Source organism: Erinaceus europaeus, chromosome 19 (assembly GCF_950295315.1).
Source record: "Erinaceus europaeus chromosome 19, mEriEur2.1, whole genome shotgun sequence".
NCBI classification, from domain to species: Eukaryota; Metazoa; Chordata; class Mammalia; order Eulipotyphla; family Erinaceidae; genus Erinaceus; species Erinaceus europaeus.
Window position 1 is genome coordinate 46,101,600 of NC_080180.1, and position 24,495 is coordinate 46,126,094.

Sequence of the window (24,495 nt, forward strand, 5' to 3'; positions counted from 1 at the left end):
CCCCTCCCCTGACAGTTTTCCTATTCTTTATCCCTCTGGGAATATGGACCCAAGGTCATTGTGGGGTGCAGAAGGTGGAAGGTCTATTTTCTGTAAATTACATGGACATTGACTGGTTGGTCCATACTCCCAGTCTGCCTCTCTCTTTCCCTAGTAGGGTGGGGCTCTGGGGAAGCAGAGCTCCAGGACATTTTGGTGGGGTCCTCTGTCCAGGGAAGTCTGGTCGCTTATGCACCTTTTTATAAGACTCTTAACAAAGCAATGACTCCTGATTCTGGTCAAAGATTATTACTGGAGAGTGTCAATTTTTTATGAATTTATTTTTCATTTGTTTCTACATATATTCCTGTAATATTATCAGCTTTATTTAATGTGTTCATTATGCTTAAGTACTTTGAGAATATATATATATATATATATTCAAGAATCTTATTATGAAAATGTTCTCATGCTCTTGTATCTTTCCTATTCAGAGTAAGACTTAAGTGGGTCATTATGTTTTCATCTTTAATCTGAAAGCCAAATCCTATAGTCAACTGAATTAACAATTTACCTCATATCTTGGTATTATAATCATTGTATAACTGTTACACATCAAATCCTAGATCACCTATTTCATTGCATTTTGTTACAACTGTTTATCATAATTCCTTTATAATAAAGTAGAAATAAGTAAATAATAACAGTTGGGATATTCTCATATACTTGACAAGTTCTTTCAGCATTATTTAAGGCTTTTACAAATATCCCCAAATTAGAAATAATGCCCAAAGCTTGTTTCAATATCATACTTGCACTATCATTTGACTATCAGCAACTTTATAATATCATTCTGTAATTAAATAATGAAAACTTAGTACAACTCTGCAACCCCTTTCCTTCGTAGCGGGTTAAGCGCACGTGGCACAAAGTGCAAGGACCTCCATCAGGATCCCGGTGCGAGCCCCGGGCTCCCCACCTGCAGTTGCTTTACAATTGGTGAATCAGGTCTGCAAGTGTGTCTATCTTTCTCCCTCTCTATCTTCCCCTTCTCTCTTGATTTCTCTCTGTCCTATCCAACAACGACTTCAATGACAACAATAATTACTATAACAATAAAACAACAAGGGCAACAAAAGGGAATAAATAAATAAATAAATAATTTTTAAAAAATTATACACTGACCTGTAGTTTGGAATATGTGACAACCTCACCCTGGAACTTTTTTTTTTTTGGTATATTTGTGTCAAAATTACCTCTGACTGATTTGTCCCCCAAATTTAGGCTGCTCAGTGGAGACTATGCTATGGAACCCTCTTGACCTCTAGGTTGTGCATCTCTTCATTAACATAGAAAAAACAAACAAACAAAAAAAAACCCTTACCCATTTCTGTTCTAGACGCTTGCTCTCCAGCCTATTCAGGTTAAACATGATTTGTAACGTGAGGTTTTTTTTTTTTTCCTAGCCAACAAAATCCTTATTTTCTAACTCACTGTTGTTCTGACTTTTGGATGACAATACTAAAATATTTTCCAACAAATTCATCTAGGTGTTGGAATAGTCTTGAAAAAAAAAAGTAACTTCACTGCATTTGCCATTTTCTATTGATTAGGCCCCAGATTCTATACATATTGTATAACTTATAGAAGACTTAAATTTCAAGGGGTTTTTGTCCGGTAGAGATACAAATAATTTCTGTCAGGTAGAAAAGATATTTCCAAGGATTATGCCTTTATTACCCTGTGGAACAGTAACATGTCTGTATCTAATCAAGCAATCTAATTTCAGAATTCTTTCTTTCACTTCAGTCTCTTGAATTCTCCATTGAATTGGCTTTATTATCCTGCAAATCTCCCCAGTAATGAGTGAAATAAATCACTGACATGTTTTTAACTTTTTAAAAATTACACTTTGTCATCAAAATGTTAAGCATTACCACATGACACAGCAATTCCACTCTTAGCAATATATTCTAAAGAACTGAAGCATAAACTAAAACAGATATTTGTCCACCTAAGTTCACAATATTCAAAAGGTATAAAGAACCTAAGTGTCCACCAATAGATGAAAGAAAAAACTTGACATATCCATATAATGTAATACTAGGCAGTCAAGAAAAGGAATTCGATTCTGATACATGCAACAGCACAAACTTTGAAAATATTAGCAAAAAAGAAGTCAAGGCGCTTCTCCACTATTCGTAGCCAAAATAATAATAATAATGAGCTTGAGAAGGACAAACATTTAAATAACTATCTTAGAAAACTAAGAATGGGCTGGGGAGACAGTATAATGGTTTTGCAAAAGACTCTCATGCTTGAGACTCCAGGGTCCTAGATCCAGTCATCAGCACCACCAGGGATGTATTGGATCGACCTTCCCGTGGTGCATCTCGTGAGTACCCATTCATTGGGGAAACTGACAATCCTTCCTAGCCGGGCAAACGCTAGAAGAAGAAGCACCACCATAAACCAGAGCTCAGAAATGCTCTGATCTCCCTCCCTCGCTCTCTATCTCTCTCTTTCTCTGTATTCTCATTAATACAATAAAATAAATAATTTTTTTTAAAAAAAACTTAAGAAGAAAACATCCTTGGGGGGCATGGTTCACCCAGTTGAGCATACTTCTTTTCTTTTTAGGACAGAGAGAAATTGAGAAAGAAAGGGGAGATAGAGAGGGAAAGATAGACACTTGCAGATGGGCTTCACTGCTTGTGAGGTGAACTGCTCACCCCACCCCGCAGCAGGTGGGGATCCAGGGCTGGAACCAGGATCCTTGAGCCAGTCCTTGCACTCTGTGCTATGTGCCCTTAAGCTGGTGTGCCATCACTCAGCCCCCAGCACACATAGTTTACAGCGCACAAGGACACAGGCTTATGCCCCCACTCCCTACCTGCAGTAGGAAAGCTTCATGGCTGGTGAAGTAGTGCTTCAAGTCTTTCTCTTTCACTGTCTCTCACTCTATCTCTCCCTTCTCTCTCAATTTCCTTTTGTATTGAACCAATAAAGAAATAAATAAAAGTTGGTTGTTTTTTTTTTAATCTGATTTCACAAAACCGAAGGTTAATGGTAGCAAGTTCCAGAGGAGGTCAAGTATAGTCAAGCTGAACTGTTTCAGTTAATGAGAAAGTAGATGAAGATTTTAGCAGAAACAATTTTTGTAGGATGGCATACGAAAAGCAAGATTACAGAATATGAAAAGAATAAACATTCTGTTGTCTAATAAAGTGGAAATAATAAAAATAGAACCACCATGGTGCTAGAATATGCTTTTGAGTATCTCCTGAACTCTTCTGTTTTCAACAGCAACAGTATGAACTCAATATACCAAATAAACCTTGAGACTATTCTGTAATCTTTTTTTATGGCATTTTGTTTTGTAGCACTCTGGTTTTGTACTACGGTGATCAACACACACACATACATACACACACAAGCCTTGAAAATTGCTTACTTCTTTGTAAAATTCTTGATCATTATATCTTATTTCATTATGAAAAGTATGTCTAATATGTTTTGCTATTAGTTATGCAGCTACCTATTATTTTGATTCCTTTCAAGTTGCAGCAAGCCTATGTATCTTTTATGAACATTTTAAAACTTTATAATTTAAATTAATATTTTGGGTTCAACATTTATTAAAAGATAAAAGCTCATTAGTAAGCTTTAGTTAATTTTTATGAGCCTTCATAACTAATTGTGACTTACTGGCATTTCAAATAGGCTTTCTATTAAGACAAATATCTTTGAAACCTATTTTCATTTTCAATTATTCAGTCATGATAATTATAACTCTATCATTTATTTTTCAATGAACAAATTCTCATCAAAATAGACTTCTTTTATCAGTGGGAAACTACTTAATTGTTTTCAAGGAACTTAGTGACAACTACTACTCAGTGTTCTTCTCAAATAGCACACTCTAGTCATTATCTGGAAAATGAATGTTCTCCGAATTTCTAGTACCAATTAACCCTCAAATTAAACTATTTATTTAAGGCAATAAAATATTTCACAACAAGTCATTTAAAATGGATTTTCCATTAATGATAGTTCAGTATCAGGAACTATTTCTATTTTGCATTGTTAGGATAGCCCTGGCTACTTAACAAGTTTTATCTAATTCACACAAACTCAGCATTTAACATTTCTGGTTTCTTTGCATTACGGTTAAAAAAAAATAATGATGGAAATAAAGATCAACTCTCATAGCATCTGGCAGTGCTGTAATTAAAATTCTGTCAGCAGAGACTGCTTTAAACCTAGCTTCAAAGCATTTAAATTTAGGAATTAGTGAAGTTAGAAACTTTATAATGAAATGCAGTAAAATCCAACAAATTCTGAGGCTACACTTCAGGTATTTTTCTCAATTGGTCATTTAAAAAAAAATTTAGCTGGGAGTCGGCCGGTAGCGCAGCAGGTTAAGAACATGTGGGGCGAAGTGCAAGGACCGGCGTAAGGGTCCGGGTTCGAACCCCCGGCTCCCCACCTGCAGGGGAGTCGCTTCACAGGCAGTGAAGCAGGTCTGCAGGTGTCTATCTTTCTCTCCCCATCTCTGTCTTCCCCTCTTCTCTCCATTTCTCTCTGTCCTATCCAACAATGACAACATCACTAACAACAATAATAACTACAACAATAAAACAACAAGGGCAACAAAAGGGAATACATAAATGTTAAAAAAAAAATTAGCTTAAGGAGTCAGTTGGTGGCGCACATGGTTAAGCGCACATATTACCATGCACAAGGACTTGGGCACAAGCCCCTGATCCTCCCCATGAGTAGGGACAAAAGCTTCACAAGTGGTCAAACAGGGTTGACGCTGTTGACTGGCTACGGAAGAAGGGCAAACGCTAGAAGAAGAAGAAAACAGGGCTGAGGGTGTCTCTCTGTCCCTCTTGCTCCCTTTCAATTTTTCTCTGTTCTATCAAATAAAATAATAAAGTTAAAAACATTTAGCTAAAATAGTATTTAATACTACTTAATGTTCCTTTAAGCCTTTCTAGGCCTATGCTAATACTGCATTCTTATTACAGATGCTTGCTAGGTGGTCAAATGGTGCCGCACCAAACCACTGCTCTGTAAGGACAGCAGTTTGTTGAAATGCGTATAAAGAACATGCCCAGAAGTAAAATGACTGGTCACCTGGGAGGATGACTGCTTTACCACACATGTGATAGGGTTCAAGCCCATCCCCTACCACACTGGGGGAAGCTGTGGTGCTGGAGTATCTTTCCCTTTCTCTTTTACTTTCTTTTTTATCTCTCACTTTTTAAATTTTATTATTCTTTTGATCACAGAATCACTCAGCTCTGGATCACTGATTCCAGGGAATGAATTTGGGACTCTGGTGCCTCAGGCATGAAAATTTATATAAATAGCTATGCTATTTCCCCAGTCTCTCTCTCTCTCTCTCCCTCTCTCTCTCTCTCTCTCTCTCTCTCTCTCTCTCTCTCCCCTCTCTCCCCTCGAGAACTGTTCAGCTTTGGTTTATGGTGGTGCTGGGAAATGAACCTGGTGCTTCAACCATGAAAGACTTTTTGCTTAACTATTATGTTATCTCCCTACCACTTGCTTTCTGAAAATTATTGGCCTAAAGTGGGTAAGACATGATGGGGAAGAACGACAAGAAATAGGGAGACTGGAAAGAAAAAAGGACATTCCCTTTCTGGAAGCACTACTAATTCTACCTCTTGTGTCCCTCTTCTAAGGATCTTTGCGATTATGTTGTACTCACATGGATAGTCATACTAATTACCTTATCACAAGATAACTCTTAATCACCCATACAATATCCACTTTATTTTGTAAATTAATATATTCACAGGCTCCAGAAATTAGGGCATTGACACCTTTTGGGGAAAATGATTTGTAAACCTCAAATATGTGTGACAGATTACATATATCTCAAGTTAAATGAATACGAATGAGAAAACTGAATATAAAATTTATAAAATTGAAAAGCTATGCCTACTATTATTCTGTATTAAATGAAATTATGGAAAGCTAGTAAGAAAAGCAACAACTACAAACAGCAAATTAAGATAAGGAAAAAAAATTAAGTCTGTGTGTTAGAAAATATATCAATTTTTTAAAAAGAACTGAACATAAATTAGCAATTGCTAGAAACTTTCAGAGCCGATCCCCAAAAGTGATTGCTTTTTTTTCTTACCAAGTACACCTGTGTGCTCAAAAAGTTGAAGTCTATTATTAAAAACAAAAAAATCATGCGGCAGAAAGGCATAGAAAATTTGACAGGATCATGAATTATAAAGCAATAATAATTCAGCATAATTACAAAGCATGCTTAAACCAAAGAAAGAAAATGGTTTGTATGAACAGGCTTTTATTTCCATGAAAGAGCTCGTACACATTTCAGTGGCGGCAGAGCGCCTGTATATAGATCATCACAATAAACCATAGTACCCAATTTCCATCCTTGAGTGCAACAGTTTACATTTTCAATTATGAAAATCCCACTGACTTAAGTTGAAGCTAAGGGCTGAATGGGAAAATCAACAAATCTTTTAAGTGTTGCAGAGAAAAGATGCCACCTAGCCTCTCATAAACCATTCTCACTGATTTGAATGCTCTTATTTCAATTGTTACAAGCAGTGAGCAGTATCTAAACTGATCAAAGTAGAAGTGACTATTCCATTTGGAGTTGGATAATTATATTCATTTGACGATTTTGGTGCTACTACTACTAATGTTAGTAAATACCTCTTACACAGTGGTGATGAGGATAACTTAACAAAAGTAGAAGGTAGCAGACATATGAGCACTCACAAATATTAACAAATGGGGACTATAATGCTACAAAAATAAAACCATAAAACAAGTTGAAGAAACCTAACTGTGGATTGTTAGGAAACTTAAAGAATCCTAGTATGGCTATAATTTTTCCTCTACTAAACAATTATGGTTATGTTAATAAATGTGATGCTCCTGTTTACTTTCGCCAGCAATACTTAGTATCTGAATAGCAGAAAACAAAAGGAAATAACCAGAAAGGGTTGTTTTCCGTACAGAATTCATTCAGGTTTCCTGACAGCAGTGCTAAGGCCTGTAACCTCCATGGCTCCTTTGTTTGATAACCAGCTTTATACACTGGAGGAATGGGTTGACCTCTCCCTTCAGAGGTTGCACTACATCTGTCTGCCACCTGAATTGTGGCTATTTTTAGTACATTTCTCTCCCCCACCCCCTAGTTCTACAATCTGCCTTGTGCTTTTTGAAATAAGTGATTGCTGCTTGAGGTAGAAAGTTCTGAAGTGTGAGGAAGCCAGTGGGGAATGCTGAAGCTTTCTAAATTTTAGGACTTCTTTTATTGCAGTAGTTCTTTCTAGAGGGGAATTCTTAGGAGATTATCAATAAACAGAAGGCCTCTGCACAGAAGGCCTCTGCCCAGGCCACCAATAAAGCTGTAAATATATTCATTAGGATGAGAATCTATTGGAAAAAATATGAGATTTATTTGCATATGAATGCCTACCAGAGAGTCACCCTTATCAAGAGTTATTCTGCCAGGAAAAATACTGCTGCTTTATTTGTCTAAGTTTTCACTCTTTTTAAGTTATAAAACATCAAAAGCCAATAGATTCCAGTATAAGTCTGATGCTATAATGTACCGAGGATATTGGGTGCATTCAAGGTGATATAGAAATAGGCCCAAAACCTAAAAAAGGTTCACATTGTGTTTCCATGAACTTAGGTCTTATACTTAGACAAATATAATATCTCTGTTTCTCTTCTTTGGGATTTTTTTTTTTTTTTTTGGTGTGTGTATGTGTTTGTGTCTTTTGTTAATAGAATGAACAATACAAAGAGTCACACAGAGGGCCAGGCCGGGTGGTGGCATACCTGGCTGAGTGCACGTTACAGAGACGCACACAGAGAAGGAAAGAAATCACTATGTCAAAGCGGCCTTCACTGTGAGGAGGGTCATACCCAAATCGAGGTCGTGCACATGGCAAAGCAGTGAGGCATCCATGTGAGCTATTTTGCTGGACTTCTTATTGGGGGTGGGGAGGATGGGGATTATTTATTTATTTTTGTTGTAAGAAATTATAACCTCTAGGGCTATTTTTCAAAACGGTGAGAGATGCATGTTAGGAAAATTGTGGGGAAAAATTATTTCGTGGGAATGCATGTTGGTACAGCCACTAAAGAAATCAGTGCCTCTCCAACTCTGTCTAAAAAGATACCAATTCTGGGAGTTTGGCGGTAGTGCAGTGGGTTCAGTGCAGGTGGCATAAAGCACAAGGACCCGCATCAGGATCCCGGTTCGAGCCCCCAGCTCCCCACCTGCAGGGGAGTCCCTTCACAGGCAGTGAAGTAGGTCTGCAGGTATCTTTCTTTCTCTCCCCCTCTCTGTCTTCCCCTCCTCTCTCCATTTCTCTCTGTCCTATCCAATGACAATGACATCAATCATAACTACAACAATAAAACAATAAAGGCAACAACAGGGAATAAATAATAAATATTTTAAAAAGCTTTAAAAAAGATACAAATTTTATCTAAAATACAATAATCAATCAATGAATAATTCTGCTCCTCTGAATAAAGATTTCTAAAATTTCTAAAGTTAAGACTATACTAATAACATTACTCAGTCTGTTATTTAGCCAAGTAACAATTTTAACATTGGCCTAAATGGCTCTGCTAAGTCTCTTAGAACTACTGTGACTCACTTTGTGCTAGGTAAATAGAATTCATTTGTTCACTTGTTCAGTTAATATTAGCATGCATAAGAAATTAATTATATCTTCATTGTATACCAAGTATCGATTTTCTGTGTTTTATAGATAATAAGGAAATATTCCTGACCTTAAGAACTTTATAGTGTATTAGAAAATGAAAGGACTTAAAATGTTGTCTAGACTAAAGAAGTTACCAGATCTAAACAGCTAAAGAGATGGCTCAGCAGGTCACAGTACATGCTCCTGTGAGGTCCTTGGTTCGGTTCTAGCCTGGCAATGTCAGATTAATGAGTGGTCTGCAAAAGGAGTGGGTAAAGTCACAATGTACTCTATCTGTTGGGAATATAAATTGTAAATAATAGTTAATCCATACCTGCAACTTTAGGAAAACTGCTGCGGTTTACAACAGAGGGATTGGGCATTCAGAACTGTGGCCGTGAGAATGGTACGGTACCACTGTTGACATAGTAATTTTGTAAATCACTAATGAGAGTAAAATAGAGAGGGAGAGAGAGACAGAGAGGGAGAGAGAGAGAGACAGAGAGAGACAGAGAGGGAGAGAGAGAGACAGAGAGAGACAGAGAGGGAGAGATGGAGAGACAGAGAGGGAGAGAGATAAACTATCTATGAAAAGCTTTTTTTAAAAAAAAAATCTCAAAAAATATTTATTTATTGGGCCAGGCAGTGGCACACCAAGTTAAGCACATACATTACAGTTTGAAAGAACTTGGGTTCAAGTCCCAGTCCCCACCTCCAAATAGAAAACCTTCATCAGTGGTGAAGCAATACTATGGGGTATCTCTTTTCACTTCTTCTTCTTCTTCTTCTTCTAGCGTTTGCCCTTCTTCCATAGCCAGTCAACAGATCAGGTTGAAAGCTGTCAGGAGCTGCTTGTTTCTGGCTTTGAAAGCGACTGGGATCCATGTGGATTCAGTCGGCTAGGAAGGATCTCGTCAGTTTCCCCAATGAATGGGTACTCACGGGATGCACTCTTTTCTCTCTCTCTCTCTCTCTCTGTCTCCCCTTTGCCTTTTGACTTCTCTCTGAATAAATAAATAAATAAATAAATAATAAATACAATAAATAAATAAATACTTTTTAAAAGGAATATAAATTACTGTAGGCACTAAGGAAAACAGTATGGGAGGTATTGGAGAAATTAAAGTAGAACTAGATCTAGAATAAAATGCTCTCTGACATAAATCACTCTTAAGTAAAAAACAAAAAGTAATGCTAGAGAAGAAAGACCTGAATTGAATAGAGGGCACAAAGTGAGTCAGAGTAGCCATAAAAGACTCTGATATGAAGCTAAGAGATCAAAGTCAAATAGTTGGGCACAGTGTTCAAGATGAGAACCCTTGGATGGTATTCCAGCAATAAGTACTTAGGGCTGGCTGTGTGATGAATCTGTGCTGCTGGAGAACAATCAATGATCATGTCAGAAATTATGAAGTGTTCCATCACAATCTTTAAATAATCTGTAAGAAAAGTTCTCTCTTTTCCAACTTCTCTGTCCCCCCCGCCTTGCAGGTGTTTTCAACTCCATCCAATTAAGCAATACTAATGGGGCCTGGAGAAGTATAGGTGTTTGATATCTGGAAAGTATTCCGTGATTTAAAAAAAAAAACCACAATAATTATTTCTTTTTTAAAGATTTTATTTATTTATTAATGAGAAAGATAGGAGGAGAGAGAAAGAACCAGACAACACTCTGGTACATGTGCTGCCAGGAATTGAACTGGGGACCTCATGCTTGAGAGTCCAGTGCTTTATCCACTACGCCATCTCCTGGACCACCACAATAATTATTTCTACTGAGCTAGGGCACACGCTCAGTTTTATCCAAATGCGAAAGAAAAAGAAAGGTCCTTGTGTTAGTTGCTTTGATGTGCACTACAGAGTGGAGACGTTTCTAACAGGTTGTAACAGTGGCATTTTCAAATTAGCAGTGCACGAAAGAAAAGTAGGGTACAGAGTACAGATGCCAATAAATCCCCTTAAAATTTCACCTTGAAAGAAGTGACAGCCTTTTAAAAAAATATTTATTTATTTATTTATTTATTTATTTCTTAATGGATAGAGACAGAGAGGGATTGAAGAGGGGAGGGGCAGAAAGAAAGGGAGAGAGACAGAGAGACCCCTGAAGCTCTATTTCACCACTCATGAAACTTTCTCCCTGCAGGTGGGGACCAGGAGCTTGAACTTGGGGTCTTTGCACACTGTAGCCTGTGTGCTTAACCATGTGTGCCACCACCTGGCCCTGCGACAGCTTTTTGTCTTATAAGTGAAATGCTTAATCACACTTTCAAAACTAAATGAGTGTTACACTAATCTTTTGAGTGATAGATGGTAATCTATTTTAAAAAATATTAAGATATTAGAGAGTAGGAGAAGGAGGAGAAGGGAGAGGAGGAGTAAGAGGAGGAGGAGGAGAAGAAGATGATGATGATAATCAGAGAGTAATTGGTAAGTGTGATTGTAGGTATCAAACTCAGAACCTCTTGCGTGAGAGTCCAACACCCATCTATTGTACCACCTCCCGAAGTAGATATATGGCAGCCTGTGGTAGTTTATGTCTTTGTTCAAAGCTATCTTCTAGTGATCTGTAATGTGTGGCTATCTATGTGATTCATGTGAACTAGAGTCACTGAATTTTGAACTTGATTCCAATGACCTCTTTTATTTGTTTATTGTTTTATTTAAGCATTCTTTTTTTTTTTTGAGAGAGAGATCAAGAGAGAGAGAGAAACACCTGAGCACTGCTCAGCTCTGGCTCATGGTGATGCAGGGGGACTGAACATGGGACTTTGGAGCCTCAGGCATGAGAGTCTGTTTGCATAACCATTATGCTATCTCCCCTACCCCTTTTTATTTAAGCATTCTTTTAAATTTTATTTATTACTTATTGGAAACAGAGAGAGAAATCCAGAAGGAAGGGGAAGGGAGAGAGGGAGAGAGGGAGAGAGAGACACCTGCTGCAATTTCACCACTCATGAAACTTTCTCTTTGGAGATGGAGATTGCGAGCTTGAACATGGGTCCTTGAGCATTGTCAGGTGGGCAATCAACTGGGTGTGCCACTGCCTGCCCCCCCCCCCCCACCCAACACAGGCCAGGTTGAAGACATGGCACTCTGTGAAGCTGCAGTGTTGTGATGCTTCTCCCTTTCTGTCTCTCTATCTGAATGAAAAAAGCAAGCAGGAGAGCAAACAAGCAAGCGAGTAAGCAAGAAGGAAAAGAAGGAAGGAAGATAGGAAGAACAAATATTAGCTCTAGAACCATAATATCACATATATATGAGATCCCAGCTTGGACAAATAGATAAATAAGAATGAGTCAGGTGCAAAGCACAAGGATTGGCGTAAGGATCCTGGTTCCAGCCCCCGGCTCCCCACCTACAGGGGAGTTGCTTCATAGGTGGTGAAGCAGGACTGCAGGTGTCTGTCTTTCTCTCCCCATCTCTGTCTTCCCCTCCTCTCTCCATTCCTCTCTGTCCTATCCAATAACAACGACATCAATAATAACGACAATAAAAAACAACAAGGTCAACAAAAGGGAATGAATAAACAAAGAAATATTTTTAAAGAAGAATGAGTCAGGGGTTAAAAATATGGTTCTACAAAACAATAATACGAGGCCAGGTGTTGGTATGCTTCTAAATTCTGCTTATAAGATCTTCTGTTTTGATCATCACATTAGGTTCACTTGAATTACTTATGATGTGGTCAGTTTACATAATCACTGTTTTACCTGGGTCCCACCCTGCCTGCAGGGTATTGGTTTAATCCCCACTGGTTAGATGGAAGCTCTCTATGTTCTGTTTGCGCACTTATTTTACTCGGCCTCCTCTCCTAGTCATTTCCTTTCCCTTACCACTTCCGGTGAAGAGATGCAAAAAAGGCAATGTATCTGATTAATAAACGAGATACTGCTTCCCAGCTCAGCCATGAGTCCCTCGTCATCTGTCTCCCGCCCGTGAAGCTAGACCAGCAACTGGCGCCCTGAACTGGGACTGGCAGCCAGGTGGTGGCACACCCACAAGAGCACACACATTACCATGTTCATGGACCTGGGTTCAATCCCTCTGGTCCTCGCCTGCAGGAGAAGTTTCAGGGGGCAGTGAAAAGAGGGCTGTGGGTATCTTTCTTTATATCTCCCCCTTCCTTCTTAATTTAATTCTCTGTCTCTGCCGAAAAAGCCACATCCCAAACTCCTCTATTCCTCTCTGTCACTCTTTCCCACTCTTCAGCAGCCTTCTCTGGCCTTTTCTCTTTGAACATAATCTTTTCAGGGAGTTCTACTGCATTATCTTATGAGAATCAAATGTTCTATTTGCTTGTAACTACAAACATTGCAAAATTAGATAACAGAAAAACTAAGATTATCCTTTCAGAGATGAAGAAAAGAAAAATAATACCCAACAGTCAACACTTAAATGTTTTTTAAGTGTGTGACATAAGCATAACAGGAAAAAAAAAAAAAAGAAGGAAGGAAAAGGAAAGGAAGGAAAAAAGGGTATCCCAAAATATCCATTGCATACATCCTTTTCTCAGGTGGTATCTTATTAATTGTTCAGATTGAGAATATTAATTCTTCCAACTCTGTGAAGTTTTTTTTTTTTTGGCCTCCAGGGTTATCGCTGGGGCTTGGTGCCTGCACTACAAATCCACTGCTCCTGGAAGCTATTTTTCCCATTTTGTTGTCCGTGTTGTAGTTAGTATTGTTATTATTATAGCTGTTGTTATTAGAGAGAAATCCAGAGAGGAGGGGAAGACAGAGAGGGAGTGAGACAGACAGACACCCGCAGACCTGCTTCATCACTTGCTAAGCGACCCCCACCCCCCGCAGGTGGGGAACTGGGGGCTCCAACTGGGATCCTTACTCAGACCCTTGCACTTTGCCACTTCCGCTTAACCTGCTGCACTACCACCCAGTCCCCCTCTGTGAAGTTTTAAGGCAATATTTAGGTTGAATTGTAATTGCAAAGTTACATGTACATTGAAATCTCAGATTTGGCAAAACCTTGGAATCTGGATACTTTTTTACTAAAAGAGAACAAGCAGTTTCCTCTAAATAGCTCATTTCTCAGCTTTAATATTCCTTTCTTTTTCCTCTAGTTAAATTTTGATAATTGAAAACATTAATGATCTGTGATCTTACCATTGTTGTCTCTTGAATGGATCCAAAACTGTTGATAAAAATGTTGACTACTACATCAACAGGAATACCTATGAATAAAAATTAAAAATATACATAGCAATTAAAAAAACTTGATTGAAATCTTCATGTTTTATGGTTTATCAAACTCATATATAAACATATATATATATATATATATATATATATATATATATACACACACATTTTTTTCAGTCCATGAGGTCAGGACATTGTGTTCACAATTATTATTAACTTATTTTCCTACATAGGGATAATGTAAATAAAAAGTGAGTTCACTTACATTTTATGCTGCATACTCAGGAATATATCTTAGATTACAAAGACTCTAAGAAAACATAACTAACTTTAAAATGTATTCGTCATTTTCCAATAAAATATTTATTACTTAGTCCTAGACAGCCTCCTCTCTAAGCCCATACTTCACTTCACTTCATCACTTTATCTACTCAAATAACTACACAAAAGAAAGTAAGATATAGCTCCCAATATACAGTTGACCGAGAGATATACTGGCAAAAAATATATGTTAATTAAGGACAATCGTTGTCTCTATGATAACCTTTAGTAGAATCACCAAACAAGTAAATGCAGTAAAACTCAAGGTTAACTTAGTCCCTACTGAAATCCTAGGTGTATTTCCTCCCCAACTTGAGGCCAGACCCTACAAACCTAATACTGGTTTAGATACAACAAATAACACTCAGTGCTTTAACAGATGGGAGAAAGTTTAAGCTCATTGGCTAAAGAAGGGACTACAAAAGCTAGAAAAGGGAAAAAGACCGGCTCACTTAATGGTGGCCTCTTTGGTCACTACTAGACTATCCCATCACCTGGGGCCCTAGTCAGGGAGTCCTAGGATTCCCTCATAGATATGATGAGCCTAGACCTCTAACAGATCCCTCTCTCGACCATCGCTGGTCACCTCCATCAGGAACAACATCATAAACCATCTTATAGGCTTCTATAGGACCTTGCCCTCACTATAAAGTAGCAATGGTAGGGACTGGCCCACACTCTGAAGGAAGGCTGGGTCAGCCTACTCTACCACTTGAGAAAAATTTGGTGAGAAGTTTGGTCCTGAAATGAGTGCAGCCTAGAATGTTTCCATAGTGACCATGAAGTGTAAGCTCAGACTGACAGGGACTTGGAGGTTATACAGGCTCCTATGTTAAATATATATGGGCCCTGGGTAAACGGTTAACTGTGTTTATTATATATTTTCTTTAAGTTAGGAAACTACTAACTGCTCTAATCTAGCTTTCTAGTTCTATTCTCAACTATGGCTACATCTTCACAGACAATATTTTTAGTCTATCTCCATGCTTACTGTTAAGCTCAGACAAAAAATTACTAAAGTCTTGCCTCCTAGGAATATACCTAAAGCCTAGCTTCTTACCTCCCTATAATCCCTTTTCTCACCTGCTCTATTCCTATTTTCTGGTTCCTGTTTATTAAACAGTTTGTTCTTTTTTTTTTTTTTTTTTTGCTTTTCATTTCTGTTTTTTTTTTATTTCTTTATTGGGGAATTAATGTTTTACATTCGACAGTAAATACAATAGTTTGTACATGCACAATATTTCCCACTTTTCTTGTTCTGTCTTATATCCTACTGCCTTTCAGACATCAAGTTGCAGATGCTGCTATGATTCTATCCTGAACTCTCTGGACAGATGACCTCTCACTAGTGTGTCTTGTCATCTCACCTCTCCAGAGTCCTACCCCACTAGGGAATGATAGAAACAGGCTGGGGGTATGGATCAACCTGAAAATGTCCATATCCACAGAGAAGCAACTACAGAAGCCAGAACTCCCACCTTATGTACCCTATAAGGAATTTTGGTCCCTACTCCTATATGGGAGGAAATGTTAGGGGAAGACGACTAGAGGGCTCTGAAACAGAATTCCACCAAGACCCAGAGAGAGAAGAAAGAAAAAAAGAAAGAAAAGAAAAAAAAAAAAGGAATGACATTCAGAAGTAGTAATAGGTGTATGTGTGACTTAGAAAAAAAGAGAAGGTAGGACCATAGGAAAAAAAATGGGCAAAATATAGATAGATAGAAAAACAGTTGTAGAAATAATAGTTATTCTCTATCTGTGACCTTGGGAGAACCACTGCAGTTTCCAATGGAGAGAGAACTCTGGTGGTGGAAACCGTGTGAAATTGTTCCCGTTATCTTGTAGTTCTGTAAATCAACAGTAAATCATTAATAAGAAGAATAAGAAAATAGTCTAATGCACTTACTTTAAGAATATATGAATTATTGTTTTTTAATTTATATTTTAACTTTTTATTATTGATAGTGGTTTACAAGATTATAGAATTGCAGGGGGATAGTTACTCAATATATACCAACAAAGTTCTGTGTCCTGTCCTCTTCCCCATAGCTACTATGTGCATTATTCTTTTAAAAACATCATTTAAAAATACTCCCTATTTGCATTTCATCGTCATTTCAAATTCTTATTTTAATTGTTAAAGCAATATTCATCAATTTCACTTACATATGCTCCCTTCTGATTTTTTAATTCATGGAAAGGCAAAGCTAATCAGACATAAAATAGATTTATTATAAAGATTTTTGCCTGAACTGTTAAATATAATTTGAAAGTTCATGGAGTAAGACTAAGGTATAATATTGCAAATTTCTTTGTCTTTCTTCCTTCCTTTTTTCCTTTTCCCCTTTCTTTCTTTCTTTCTTTCTTTCTTTCTTTCTTTCCCTTTCTTTCTTTCTTTCTTTCTTTCTTTCTTTCTTTCTTTCTTTCTTTCTTTCTTTCTTTCTTCCTGTTTTTAACTCATTGTGTGCTGCTGGTTGGGCTAATAAAGGGAAAATGTGGACTTAGCCTTTTAGTCATATAACCACTGACTGATGAAAACCAGGTGGTGAATCAAGATATGGTAGACATGTGACAACCCAGACTGTGGCTGTTGTTGAAAGTAACCGAATCTGTTCTGGTAATGAACAACCCCCCCCCCCCCCCCTGTTTTTACAACATAGTTGTATAACTTCACTTGACTAGAAGCAGCTGCAGACATTTTTTTTCTATTAAAAAAAAAAAAAGCTTTACAATGTTAATACCTACATCAATACCTGTTTTTCCAAAAGGTTTTTTTTTTTTTCCCCATGAAATGTTTTTTCTAATTAATCAAGAGGACAAAATAAAACTTGAGAAAGTAAAAGAAAGTTTGCATAACTATACAATCTTTTAGTGCCTTTTATGGCAAGTATAGTACTGGCTCCTGATAAGTGTGATAAATCTATTATTTTGTTGGCCTGAAAGCAATTTATGTTGTAGAATAAGGTATTGATAGTCACTTTTATTAACAAAGTAACTCTCTTCCTCCTTTCCTTTTTCCCACTCCACTACCCTTTCCCTCCCTCCCCTCCCCTTTCCCTCCCTCCCCTTCTTTTCCCTCTTCTTTTCCTCTTTTCTCTCTTTTTCTCCTTTCTTTTCTCTTTTTTTGTTTGTTTCTTCTTTCTTACCAGAACACTGTTCATCTCTGGTTTATGGCAGTGCTAAAGATTGAATTTGGGACCCTAAGCCTCAGGCATAAAAGTCTGCATAACCATTGTGCTGTCTTCTGTATCTAACAAAGTAACAGTTTTAAAAAAACCATATTGGCTTTTTTTTTTTTTTTTAGCAAAAGGGTAGAGAGAACTTTTTATTAGTATGAAACATTAACAGATACTTTTTAAAAAGTCACGAGAATTAGTTTTTATCACAAAACGGGTATATGGACATTCTACAAATTACAACACTCTCTAGGAATGAAGGCCAGATCTGTATTCAGAAGTGAGATGCTAAGTCACTAACTAAACACTTAAAAACTCATCACTGAGGCACCACTCTTAATTCACAATTTACCTCTATTTGAAACAAACTGGGAACTACATGAATCTACTTGAAGTCTTTGAGTATTTTGACATTAAGTTGCTCTGAATCTAAGCACAACATGCCAGGTTGAACTCATTGTTTGGAATATCACAAATGATTTTATGCAGATACATTACTGAATTTGCAAAGATAATTTGAAGGGAAAAAATCCCACAAACCTTTGAAGTTTGGCCTTATCCTGGGGTCATAACTGACCAACAGTCTATTCAAGATATTGCTAGTTGAATTGGCAGGTACACGGGCAAGGTCTTCTGCTGACTGCTGTCTAAAAAGTAATAAAATAAAACATAGGCCCAATGAGTAACCAACAGAAATACATAAACTTAATTAGGAAATTACTGCTTTTTGAGATAAGCTCATAATTACAGCCTAACTAGTAGTAGGCATAGTAAGAAGTCACTCATCATAAAAATTAGAAACAAAATATATCCCAGCACTTAATTTTACCAAATGCATGGGGTATTATACTACATAAATATTTTTCTTTTTTTCTCTCTTTTCTCTTTTCTCTTTTCTTTCTTTCTTTTTCTTTTTTTGCCTCCAGGGTTACTGTTGGGCGGTGCATGAATCCACTGTTCCTGGAGGTTATTTTTTCCCTTTTGCTGCCCTTGTTTTATTGTTGTTGCGGTTATTATTATTGTTGTTGCTATTGATGTCACTGTTGTTGGATAGGATAGAGAGAAATGGAGAGAGGAGGGGAAGACAGAGAGAGGGATAGAAAGATAGATACCTACAGACCTGCTTCACCGCTTGTGAAGCGACCCCCCCTGCAGGTGGGGAGCTGGGGGCTGGAACCGGGATCCTTGTGCTGGTCCTTATGCTTTGGTCCACGTGCGCTTAACCTGTAACCGCTTAAGCCCCCCTTTTTTAAATAAAAAAATAAGGGGATCTGCTTCACTATCTAGGCAAACAAAGAATGAAGACAATGATGGGGAACAACAAACAATCAAAACCAGCAAACCAGTTTTTGAATGATGTATGCTATATGCTATCAACTTCAGCAAAGGAGTGTGCACTTCAAGGTAAAACTAGAGAGATAATCTAATAATTCATGAAACAATCACACTGCCATTTATAGAAATAGCATTGCCTAAACACACACCATAATGTTCTCCTTACTGAGTTCAACATATTAGTCCACTTGGGAGGATAGTGGTAAACTGAATTAGTAAAAGGTCAGTGAAAAATATATTGGCTATCATCTACCCAGAAGATATTTTTATTTTATTTAACTTTGAATGATGAATCTTGACTGAATTAGTAGTTAAGATCATTTAAAAATGCACTTCTTTGGAAACCAATAAAAATATTTTGTTATTAAGTTTTGGTTTAGTTGACTACCTTTTAAGTCTCTGCATATAGCCAAACTCCCAATTTAAAAGTCCCATGCCAATTGAAGGAAATTAAAACTATACCTGAAATAGTTATCATTGTCCATTCTGTGTCAACATGATAAAAGTATCAACTTGTAAATAATGTTAACTAATATGACATACACTTGCATGTAATGGGCTTGGTCTTGTTTGGAAAGCTAAGACTTTACCAATCAGGAAACTGTGATCTGAGTTAGTTATCATTAATCTGCTGGCAAGAGACAACACAACAAAGATATGATAGATATTACCAAGTTAAAAAAAAAACACCTAAAAAAGGCGAACTTCTCTTTCATGTTGATAGGGCAGAACCCAAAAACATAAAAAAAAAAAAAAAATCCTATTAATTAAATCTTCCTAAGTTGCAGGAGATTACATCAATTTTTAAAAAAAAAATCTTTTAAAAATGCATTTTATGGCCTTAGTGGCTTCAAAATCACAGCTGCAAGGAATTAGGAAGAGTAATGAGATTGTTTTTCAATGCATTGCAAGTGAAGCTGCAACCTCATTAGAGTCAACTGTCATCCTTCGTGAAAAGGTAGAAAACTCGAGCGAGAATAAAGGTGTGCAGGAGAACAGGACACTAGCGTGCAAGTCAGTGCTCAGACCCATCTATAAGTTTCCTCAATCCAGGGAGGAAAACAGAGTAAACTGACTAAGTAAAAATGCACTTGTATTGGATCAATTAAAGAATACTGTTATTGCATCTCTTGATTTAAAGTCTTTCACAAATACACTCCTTCTAAGCAATAAAATGATCAGAAAACATGTGTAAACAGCTGTCTGAAAATTACTAACTCCCCAATTACAAAAAACAAAGATGACTAGGAAACATAAAACAATACTAATTTTTGTAGTAGAGAATTTTCAAACTTCATTTTTTTTTCCTCCCAGCTGTGACAGCTAGCACATTTCGCCATTCTATAACATGCCTCCTTAGCATAAGCATTGTTTTGTGTTCAAGACACTTTAAAAAATACAAAATCAAAGAAAGGTTTCTCTGAACTCATCTAACTAAAGAAATATTCTTACAGAAGAAACTCAACTGTATTTACTCTTTCTTTTGAGCTCCCGGCTCACCACCTGTAGGGGAGTCGCTTCACAGGCAGTGAAGCAGGTCTGCAGGTGTCTGCCTTTCTCTCCCCCTCTCTATCTTCCCCTCCCCTCTCCATTTCTCTCTGTCCTATCTAACAATGATGACAGAAATAATAACAATAATGATAACCACAACAACAATAAAAAACAACTAAGGGCAACAAAAGGGAAAAAAAAATATATATATATAAATAAATAGGGGCCAGGTGGTAGCGCAGCAGGTTAAGTGCACACATTACAGTGCACAAGGACCTGGGTTCAAGGCCCTGGTCCCCACCTGCAGGGGGAAAGCTTCACGAGTGGTGAAGCAGGGCTGCAGGTGTCTCTCTGTCTCTCTCCATCTCTATCTTCCCTTCCCCTCAACTTCTGTCTCTATCCAATAATAAATAAATAAAGTTTAAAAAAATATAATTAAAAAAAAAGAAATACTCTATCTGGAGTTTGGAACAGAGAAGATTGATTCTTAACATAAGGAGGGACAAAAAGTGGTTACCACAGCCAGACAAACTGTCACAACTGTGGCCTGGGAGGTGACACAATAGAAGAGCTCTAGAATTCTTTTTTTTTTTTAATTAACTGATCTATTGAATTTTTTTAAATTATCTTTATTTATTGGATAGAGACAGCTAGAAATTGAGAAGGGGGAGATAGAGAGGGAGAGAGACGGTGCCAGGCGGTGGCGCACCAGGTTAAGTGCACACATTACAGTGCACAAGGACCCAGGTTCAAGACCCTGGTCCCCACCTGCAGGGGGAATGCTTCATGAGTGGTGACACAGGGCTACAAGTGTCTCTCTGTCTCCCTCTCTATCTCCCTCTTCCCTCTCAACTTCTGCCTGTCTCTATGCAATAAATAAATAAAGATAATAAAAATTTTTTAAAAAGAGAGAATGGGAAAGAGACACCTGCAGCCTGGCTTCACCACTAGCAAAGCTTTCCCCCTTGCAGGTGGGGACCGGGAGCCCCCGGGTCCTTGTGTACATGTGCACTCAACCAGCTGCGCCACCACCTGGCCCCTGTGCTCTAGAATTCTAAGCATGAGGGGCCTGCATCTGCCAGAGTACTGTTCTGACTACCTGCCACAAGCTTTTAGCCCCCTGATCTCTGTTTAATGTGAAATAATAAAAGAATGCTTTTTAAAGTTATTGTCACATCTTGGGAGAATTAATGCAGTTTCCAATGGAGGGAATGTGGACACAGAACTCTGGGAGAGGGAAGGGTGTGGAATTATACTCCTATTATAATTTTTTTAAATCAATATTAAATCACTAATATTTTTAAAATACTGTCACAAACTAGCATAGCTCCTACATATTATCAAAATCTATTCTACCATTAGTGACCTACTGATAGATCCCTCTTATTCTTTTTCTAATAAGATGACATCTAAATTCTGAAACCTCACAACTCTTTGGAAGTACTGAGTATATTTTTCTCTTTTTGCTTTTGGGCCCCGTAGCATACAACATGAGAAATGAATAGATTTGTATAGCTCTCCTCCTGTTAATTTCTCTATTATTAGTGTAGTCTATAGATCCAGCTAGAAAAGGTCGAGAGAAGATCATTTGACCCTAGTATCTAACTCACTTTCTAGCCTTTCTAACTCACTACCAGACTCTATCCTTCTTCTATGATCTGAGTATACAGTAAAGTCTTCTTTGTGGAATACTGCAACTCCCCCTTTTCATTCTACTAATTTCTAGCGAATTTACCTTTCTTCAAAACTGTCTTCCCAGGGCCAAGCCACAGTGCAGCCAGTTGAACCCACACATTACCATGCCCAAGAGCCTGTGTTCAAACCCTTGTTTCCCACTCATGAGGGGTGAAGCACCTTTCCCCTCTCTATCATCCTCTCTCCTCTCAATTTCTCTCTGTCCTACCAAGTAAAATAGAAAGAAAAAAAAAAAGGCAGCCCAGAGCTATGGATTCCTGGTGATGGCACTGAGACCCAGCAAGAACCCTGATGGCAACAAAATTAAAAAAAAAAAAGTTTTCCCCAAATCAGTCATCCTGTGCTTACTCTATTGAACACAGATTGATAAAGGCACTTAACTTTAGCTTTTCCTCATATCCTTGCATACTGCCAACTAATTATCAACTGGAATGAATGCTGATAGTCTAGTTCCTGAAGGAATCATGGCTTGTTGTTGTCATTGCTGGGTAGGACAGAGAAGTGGAGAGAGGAGAGGGAGAGAAAGACCCCTGCAGACGTGCTCCGCCACTTGTGAAGCAGTCCTTGTGCATTGCAGTATGTGCACTCAACTAGGTGTGCCACCACCTGAACTCTGTCTCCATCTTTCTGTCTGAAAAAGTCAGCCCAGAGTGATGGAGCTCCAGTGATGATTAAAAAAAAAAAAAAAAGTACTGTTAAGAAGAGTCAAAGTGGTTGACAAAAATCTCTTGAAATAAAAAGAGGAGCATAGCAAATAGATTACAGTCCCTTATCTTTTATTCCTGTGTTAATAAATGTTTTCATATATCTGCTACCAGTAAGCTGTTATGAATATTTAATCAATTGTGCATCATTTTTATACTAACAATTCAGAGACATTTTAAAATTTAAGTGATAGTCCATGTATCAGGGATTTTTTTTCCTACCTAATAAACATAAGTCATTGTTTTAGTTTGGCTAGCACTAAGGTTATAGGAAAATCTTATCTACAAAGGGAAATATATTTTGAGAGGCTAGCTATTGGGCTGTAGAAAAAGTCAGGATGCATTTATCTGTTTTTCTATACAAAAATGTGTTATGTTTTTCCTGACCACCCAGTAGATACCTAAATAATTTACATCTAGAGTGTTCTCTGGTGTCTACACTTCACTACATATATATATATGTAACATTATGATTTGGAAGTTATGTGATCTCATTTCCACAAATAAGGGGGGATAAGGAGAATTAAAAGATTTTAATTACATTAAACATGTAATGCCCGTTTCATTATTAGACACTTCATTTTCTTAATCTCAATTCCACATTCTATCCACTTCACTATGTCACTTTGTCTTACTTTAATAAATCTATCAACAACTCTGATATATTATATAACAGGATTTATTTCATAGAAATATGATATTAATTTAAGACAACAGTTACTCTGTTCAGGCAAAGTTATCAAATGACTAGGGAAAATAATGTCCTATATCAAAAGCCTTTTTACAGCCAGTTCTTTTGTTCACTTGCCTAAACTTGAACCAATGTCATTACAAATAAGTAAGTTATGCAAGGAATGTATCAGGTTGTATAGCTATATGATGTAATGTTTTCCAGCACTAAGGGAAAAATCCAGAACTTTATTTCCAAAGGGTAAGCTCAGTTTTCCATTAGCTGATGATCATTATTATTTTGCATGACACTTTAGCGACCACCCTGCAGGCTCTGTTTCAAAACATGATATATGGGTGTATTGTCTTATCACCTCAACTCAAGTCAGAAATCTGATGCAAAAGGGGTGCTTTGGTATTTCTCTAAAGTTATAAATGCAGCAGTAGTGGTCAAAGATCTTTTCAGGCATGAGTGTAGTGTAGTGCATGGTCACAAGTAATCTGAACATAGGGCCTGCTGCAGTAGACATGAAATACACAAGCACAAAACATCAAGGAAGGTGCAACATATATAAAGTATGTGGACTGAATAATTTCTCCTACTGACCTTTGGGTAGTAATTCTTTACCTCATTTTTAGTAACTGCTGAGAATCTGAAACAAACAAACAAACAAAAAAAACACCCTGTATTCTTCCCTGAGAAATGTCCACAAATTTTGCTAACACTGAGGGTTCCTAGAGCTGGAGACCACAAGTTTTTTTTAAAAAACAATCAAACAAACAAACAAAAAAAACCTTTCATGAAAATCTTTCATGCTTTGATTAGGAAAGTGAGACGAGGAGATTGCAAAAGAGGTATCTCATAGTTATAGAAAAGTTATGGGGCTGGGTAGTGGCACACCTGTTTGAGCACATATGTTAGAATGTGCAAGGACCTGGGTTTGAGCCCCTAGTCCCTACCTGCAGGGGGAAAGCTTTGTGAGTGGTGAAGCAGTGCTGCAGATCTCTCTCTCTCTCTCTGGCTGTTTAAATTTCTGGCTGTTTCTATCTAATAAAGATAATAAAAAATAAAAACCCTAAAAAGTTAATTAAAAAGAAATTATTGGGAATGTATTAATTTAGTACTGAGTATATTTTTCTTTTTGCTATTGTACCCCCTAGCATAGGACATTAAAAGTGAATAGATTTGTATAGCTTTTCCCTGTTAATTTCCCTATTATCAGCTCTTTCA

At 37.4% G+C, this 24,495-nt stretch overlaps 1 protein-coding gene across 4 annotated transcripts in view; it reads right to left on the reverse strand.

The window, feature by feature from the left end:
* GLRB (glycine receptor beta) overlaps window positions 1-24,495 on the reverse strand; it is an 84,751-nt gene that overhangs the window by 38,327 nt on the left and 21,929 nt on the right. For all 4 annotated transcript variants that reach the window (XM_060178905.1, XM_007532060.3, XM_060178904.1 and 1 more), the window contains exons 3-4: window positions 17,911-18,017; window positions 13,838-13,905 (exon numbers count right to left, since the gene is read on the reverse strand). In XM_060178905.1, the coding sequence (XP_060034888.1) occupies window positions 13,838-13,905; window positions 17,911-18,017 (175 nt within the window). The remainder of the gene's footprint in view (window positions 1-13,837; window positions 13,906-17,910; window positions 18,018-24,495) is intronic.